At 37.2% G+C, this 6,453-nt stretch overlaps 1 protein-coding gene and 1 long non-coding RNA gene across 5 annotated transcripts; both read right to left on the bottom strand.

Annotated features, from left to right (window-relative positions):
• Nucleotides 1-1,277: 1,277 nt before the first annotated feature.
• On the bottom strand, nucleotides 1,278-4,233 carry LOC149235282 (uncharacterized). Of its 4 annotated transcripts, XM_089372062.1 has the most exons (7): nucleotides 4,134-4,233; nucleotides 3,801-3,986; nucleotides 3,594-3,689; nucleotides 3,407-3,478; nucleotides 3,193-3,312; nucleotides 2,765-2,838; nucleotides 2,345-2,460 (listed from the first exon to the last, which is right to left on the bottom strand). In XM_089372062.1, the coding sequence occupies exons 1-7, from the start codon at nucleotides 4,197-4,199 to the stop codon at nucleotides 2,382-2,384; spliced, it is 693 nt and encodes a 230-aa protein (XP_089228188.1). In that variant the 5' UTR covers nucleotides 4,200-4,233; the 3' UTR covers nucleotides 2,345-2,381. The 4 variants fall into 4 exon arrangements, with proteins under 4 accessions (XP_089228189.1, XP_089228188.1, XP_089228191.1 ...); XM_089372063.1 differs by lacking the exons at nucleotides 2,345-2,460; nucleotides 2,765-2,838 and adding an exon at nucleotides 1,278-1,738; XM_089372065.1 differs by lacking the exon at nucleotides 2,345-2,460 and having other exon boundaries at nucleotides 2,816-2,845.
• A 1,072-nt stretch (nucleotides 4,234-5,305) lies between these two features.
• On the bottom strand, nucleotides 5,306-5,987 carry LOC149235281 (uncharacterized). Its single transcript, XR_016268276.1, has 3 exons — nucleotides 5,893-5,987; nucleotides 5,634-5,694; nucleotides 5,306-5,471 (listed from the first exon to the last, which is right to left on the bottom strand). It is a non-coding gene; the product is annotated as an uncharacterized LOC149235281 (long non-coding RNA).
• Between the last annotated feature and the right edge of the window lie 466 nt (nucleotides 5,988-6,453).

Here is a 6,453-nt window from a genome sequence, read left to right as displayed (position 1 = left end):
AGAGGCCAATTTATACAAAAGTTCAACGTGTTTGTAAGGTGGTTTTAAGTGTGAATGGAGCTAAAATACTTGAGGCTCGGATGGAGCAGGGTAGAATTTAATGGTCGACATAAAACGAAAAGCTTACGTTAAGTGAGCAATCAGTGCAATTAAGTGGTCGATATGACATGGGGAGAAAATGGCATATGGGATGATGTATGTGGCGACAGAAGTAAATGTGAAATTAGGTGATGTATCTGACGTCGGGCAATCTTTGTGGTAGATTGGGTCCGACAGGAAATCTATGTCAATATCTAGGTGCAGAAATCTTGAAGATCAGATTGGAGCAGGCCAGTATTTAATGATGGGCATAAAACGAAGACCTTACGTTAAGTGAGCGATCGGTGCAATTAGGTGATCGATCTGACATGGGGAGCAAATGGCATATGGAATGATGGATGTGGCGATAGTAGCAAATGCGAAATTAGGTGCCCCTTTGAGTCTGTGAAGACAAGAGCCAAGATTACAAAACGAAGGTAGAGTGCATCAGCTGAACTTAGGGATACAAACTGTCAAAAACCTAGTCTTTATCATACTTGTATTAGCAATCAATGAAGATAGAACATCGCTATAGGGCATATCAATTAGCAACTTATACTAAAATTTTGATGATCCTACAGGATGGGAAAACAAACGCAATACAAGACTTCTAGAAAGCTAATGATGCTTCAAGTAGGAGGCTGCAGAGCAAAGAACATGCATTTTCTCAGTACTATGTGTTCAGGTAAACTTCTTGCACACAATTCAAAGGTGCAGTTCATTTAAAATTATAAACATGTTCAAATAAGCCTAAAAAGAGTCATCAGCAAATTATCAAGGCCATCAAAAGATCGAATGATTCAAAGATCATACTCCAGAGTTGCCAATGGCAGTTATGCTCGAGGACTGTAGTCTCGGATATGGTTTAATGCTATGAACATGACATGAACCCAAAATCAGACCCACAAGGCAGCATAATTCGGAGGCAATAATGATAAATCATAAATCAAAACGAAGGCAGAGTACATCAGCTGAACTTAGGGATACAAACTGTCAGAAACCTAGTCTTTCTCATACCTGTATTAGCAATCAATGAAGATAGAACATCGCTATAGGGCATATCAATCAACAACTTATACTAAAATTTTGATGATCCTACAGGATGGGAAAACAAACGCAATACAAGACTTCTAGAAAGCTAATGATGCTTCAAGTAGGAGGCTGCAGAGCAAAGAACATGCATTTCTTAGTACTATGTGTTCAGGTAAACTTCTTGCACACAATTCAAAGGTGCAGTTCATTTAAAATTATAAACATGTTCAAATAAGCCTAAAAAGAGTCATCAGCAAATTATCAAGGCCATCAAAAGATCGAATGATTCAAAGATCATACTCCAGAGTTGCCAATGGCAGTTATGCTCGAGGACTGTAGTCTGGGATATGGTTTAATGCTATGAACATGACATGAACCCAAAATCAGACCCACAAGACAGCATAATTCGGAGGCAATAATGATAAATCATAAATCACATATGTAAGACAACAGCTCTATCGTAGATTTAAGACTTATGAACATTTTACCCACTGTTCTTTGCAAACCTGCTGAGGCATATCCAGAAGGCTACAAGCAACTTCATAACTATTAGTTGCCAAAGAGAACTCGAGGTAAATAACACCTTGCTGGTGCATGATAGCACCAATAGATCATAAGTCTGACTACCCTGCAGGCCGGAAAACGAGTGCATTATGACAACTAATAAAAGCTATAAAACCTCCCCAGCCAGATAGTAAGTGACACAACATGTTCAACCATGTAATTATTCATATATAACATCTCAAGGAGATGACTGCAATCCCTATAGCACATATCTCCATGTATGTATTCAAATGAAATGTTTTCAGTGTATCTAACAATAGATGATCAAACAAGGAATTGCCAGATACAAGGACACTCATTTCATGTGGTTATAGAAGCATTGAAAAGAGTCAATGAGTGATATAAACCCAAAAAATAAAGAATAAACCTTAATTTGTAGAGTTGGTGAGGCAATGTTTGAGTCATACCATAATCCCAAAAGTGCAAGACACCATCACCTACCTATTGGCTGTCAAGGATTAGACATCAATGAAGACAACACATACGCAGTGTATTTTGCATGTATCAAAGATCCTATTAGTCTATCTTGCAGTTCTTGGGAACTGGAAACTGTATGGCAGGTAACTTAGCAGTGGACGTACTGCAAATTATGCACAACTACAATATATATGCATGAAAACAGTTAAATTGTTTTTAAACATGCCTACCACTGTTCTTTGCAAACCTGCTGAGGCATATCCAGAAGGCTACAAGCAACTTCATAACTATTAGTTGCCAAAGAGAACTTGAGGTAAATAACACCTTGCTGGTGCATGCTGGCACCAATAGATCATAAGTCTGACTACCCTGTAGGCCGGAAAACGAGTGCATTATGACAACTAATAAAAGCTGTAAAACCTCCCCAGCCAGATAGTAAGTGATACAACATGTTCAACCATGTAATTATTCATATATAACATCTCAAGGAGATGAATGCAATCCCTATAGCACATATCTCCATGTATGTATTCAAATGAAATGTTTTTAGTGTATCTAACAATAGATGATCAAACAAGGAATTGCCAGATACAAGGACACTCATTTCATGTGGTTATAGAAGCATTGAAAAGATTCAATGAGTGATATAAACCCAAAAAAATAAAGAATAAACCTTAATTTGTAGAGTTGGTGAGGCAATGTTTGAGTCATACCATAATCCCAAAAGCGCAAGACACCATCACCTACCTATTGGCTGTCAAGGATTAGACATCAATGAAGACAACACATACGCAGTGTATTTTGCATGTATCAAAGATCCTATTAGTCTATCCTGCAGTTCTTGGGAACTGGAAACTGTATGGCAGGTAACTTAGCAGTGGACGTACTGCAAATTATGCACAACTACAATATATATGCATGAAAATAGTTAAATTGTTTTTAAACATGCCTAACTTGAAACATACAGCTCACATTCAAATCAATCAATAGAATAATCTTCTGACTACATACACACAAAAGAGCATCTAAATTGTTCACGTGTTCTTAATAAGCCAATATGCTACACTTTTCATGAGGAAATAACCAATTTTATTACCACACCTCATTATTAACAACTTCATTGATCAGTTCTTGGGCTGCTTCAATTTGCTTCTTGGTGCCAGTCATCTGCACTGTCCTTTCTGTTGATGTATCTCCCTCAGGAAGATGTAGTGGTATTAACTGAAACAGAAAGATGACTCAGAAAACAGTGACATAATTGAGAAAAGTAAAAAAAAAAAAAAAAAACTAATATCAATAATTCAATCCCACTAACCTGGATTCGAGCCCCTGTCCTGCTTTGCAGATTCTTTATAGTCTCACCTCCTCTACCAATGATCAACCCAACCTGCCATACATAAAGATGATGATTAATGTAAGAATTAATGATTATAAATATTCAGCAAATAAAAAGGCATCAAATTATGTATCCACTGACAGGATGATAAACATGACAACCCAACCTTATTGTTTGGAACTTTTATTTGCACTTGTTCTGCTCCAGGTTGCACACTGCTGAAACCTCGTGCAACAAGTATAGCCGAGCCACCTGCATCCGCCTGGATGATATCCAAATAGTGTCAAATAGAACAATAAATTCTAGTGGGAAGACATACAAGTATAATTTTGAATTGTCAGGTTTGAACATCAAATTACAGAATGAGAAATACCTCTGCAATGACATCATTGATCAGCTGCTCTGCCCTATTGATTTGCTCCAAGCTGCCCATCAACTCCACTTGCCTAGTCATAGAACTTGGATCAGAATCTGTATCCCTAGTTACTTGAATTTTTGCACCTGATTGATGTTGAAGATACTTAATAGTTTCTCCAGCTTTCCCAATTATAAGGCCAACCTGTAGCAGACAAATACATCAAGAACATTTCTCGAAGAATTCTACAAAAGTGAACTCAAAACAAACCCACTAGATTCTATATACACATAGTCATATACATAGCATGAACAATCGCATGGACAACAACTGTAAATTTCATTTGCTTACTTTGGCATTGGGAACATCCCATTTTCGAGCAGATGTCTGAAAACCAAAATATGAACCTGGTTGCATTGACGAAGCAACATCACCATGTTGCAAATTCCCAACAGACAGCGGAAAATTATGATTAAACCTCGGGGTACATAATATTTTTACTAAATCATAAAAAGCAGATTTCACTTCGCGCAATGGTTCAGTCATACGAGAATGATATCTGCTTTATATCAAAATTGGTAAGTATAAAGACAGCGATCCAAAATATGGAATCTTCAAGGGGATTACTATCACCTTGAAATATAGATGTAAGTAGTTTTTGAAATTTCGAAAACTTTCTGAAAATCTTTGATCCCTTAAAAACATTATGTGCTTCATAGAGTGCAGGCGTTATCAGCATGTTAACCCTCCGGTGATACTTTGTAAAAGCCCTCACAGGTTCCGGCTTCTGTAGCTAAATACCAATCAGCATACAAAGATACACACAAACACAACAGGATAACAATATATGGATATTGATGTCATTAGAAGACATTTGCCAAACTGATTGATTTTGACATCCACCTTAACCTCTAATATAGAGATCTGTAGCCATATGCCCACAATTTATGACTTGATTTGCAGGCAGGCAATCGGAACATCAAATTCCAGGCTCAAATTAACATAGTAAATCTACCTCACTATGAAATTGAGAACTCGTTTCCCCATAGGTGTACAGCATGCAACCACTTCCTCCAAGCTCGTTTCGGGCGGAAAACTCCTATTAACTACTGGATACTGATGTAATAGCCAAAGAAAAGAGCGATAACTACAAAAAAGGAATTTGTTTTGGAAAATCTAACATCCACAAAGCAAATTTGAAAAAAATACAATACCCACGTAGTAAATCTGGGAATAAGCTATACCCAGGACACAGATTTTTTCGATTTTTGTCATAAAAATTGCACCCACAAAGGAAAAATAATACAATGCCGACTCACCAGCACGAGATAGCCTGTTAGGTCGAACGCCCAAGAGCAGAGATCCTAGTCTTGAGTGTTTAAGAGAACTAAGTACAATTGGATAGTCACATGCAAAGGTGTTTCACCAGAAAAAACAGAGTGCTAATTAACGGCAAATCACACGCTGAACCCAGTTCAATCCACTCAAACTATTTTGGAACAATATAATGTTTTATCGTGGCAAGGTAAAAGGACAATACTTCATTGCTGCTTTTATATCATCGTAAGATGCTGGTTTCTCAAGGCGACATGTCAGATCCACAACTGAGACATTGGGTGTTGGTACACGGAAAGCCATTCCAGTTAGCTTTCCATTCAACTCTGGAAGGACCTTCCCAACTGCCTGTAGCTATTTATAGAAATTTCATTTCTTTGTCAGATATATACATTTAACAAAAAACAAATTACAGGTACAAGAACTGAATACACATCAGATAATAACATAAGAAATTCATAACAACTTTATTATCATTTTAAATTCAGGACTTAAAACAAAGAGGCCCATGCCTACCTGTTGTTGCATGAACAGTGGTCATGAGGGCCTCAGCAATACCAAATTCTTCATTCACCACCTGTAGCCAGTCCATGAGTATTCGTTTCAGTTTTTACGGTGAGCTAATTTTGACACATAGTTATGACTCAATGACAATGTTTGCAGGAAGTACATTTGTCGATGGAAAAATATAGATGCAACAATCTTAAGTACATTTGTCGATGGAAAACTATAGATGCAAACAGAAAAAATACAAAAATTACCACAAAAAATATACCTTAAGATGTGCAGAAGCCTTCTCGGTTGTTGTAAAAGCTCCAGATGATTCTACAACATACTCAGCTCCATAGTTACCCCAGGGAATCTCTGAAGGATGTTGTAAAAGCTCCAGATGATTCTACAACATAATCAGCTCCATAGTTACCCCAGGGAATCTCTGAACGATCCCTGTAGCAGTGGTTTCCAAGAGATCATAGCATCATTATTCTCTAAATCATAATTATCAGTGTTTATTTACACATTGGTTAATGTTAAGGGGCATACCTTTTAGAATTGACAGTAATACTGTGACCATCAATTTCAAGAGTCGTATCATCAACAATATTCAAGCTCCCTTTGTATACCCCATGAGTTGAATCATACTTAAACATGTAAGCCTGCCAGCCACAACCGCAAAACAGAAGTTTAGTCAAATTTCGGTCAATAGGAATGCTACAGTAATGCTTTAAAAGAAAATTCAGAACGGTATAAGGCACAAGAACAAATTCCATCAAGTTAAAGTTCAAAGTATGCACTGAAATTAACCCAAGGAACTTGCTCAACGTAGAGAAATTATCCT

The sequence above is a fragment of the Pinus tabuliformis genome, chromosome 8 (assembly GCF_031772625.1).
Source record: "Pinus tabuliformis cultivar Carrire ecotype Pingquan chromosome 8, CPIR1, whole genome shotgun sequence".
Lineage (NCBI taxonomy): Eukaryota > Viridiplantae > Streptophyta > Pinopsida > Pinales > Pinaceae > Pinus > Pinus tabuliformis.
The sequence above is the reverse complement of the archived record's forward strand: the minus strand, read 5'-3'. Positions and strand labels throughout refer to the sequence as shown.

Excerpts from the sequence above, each read along its gene's own strand:
- LOC149235282 (XM_089372062.1), bottom strand. The coding sequence starts at position 4,199 with ATGCAACCAGGTTCATATTTTGGTTTTCAGACATCTGCTCGAAAATGG. Across the intron at positions 3,690-3,800 it reads TCAATGATGTCATTGCAGAG|GCGGATGCAGGTGGCTCGGC; the intron begins GTATTTCTCATT and ends GATATCATCCAG. Across the intron at positions 2,839-3,192 it reads ATGAAGTTGTTAATAATGAG|GTAGGTGATGGTGTCTTGCG; the intron begins GTGTGGTAATAA and ends GACAGCCAATAG.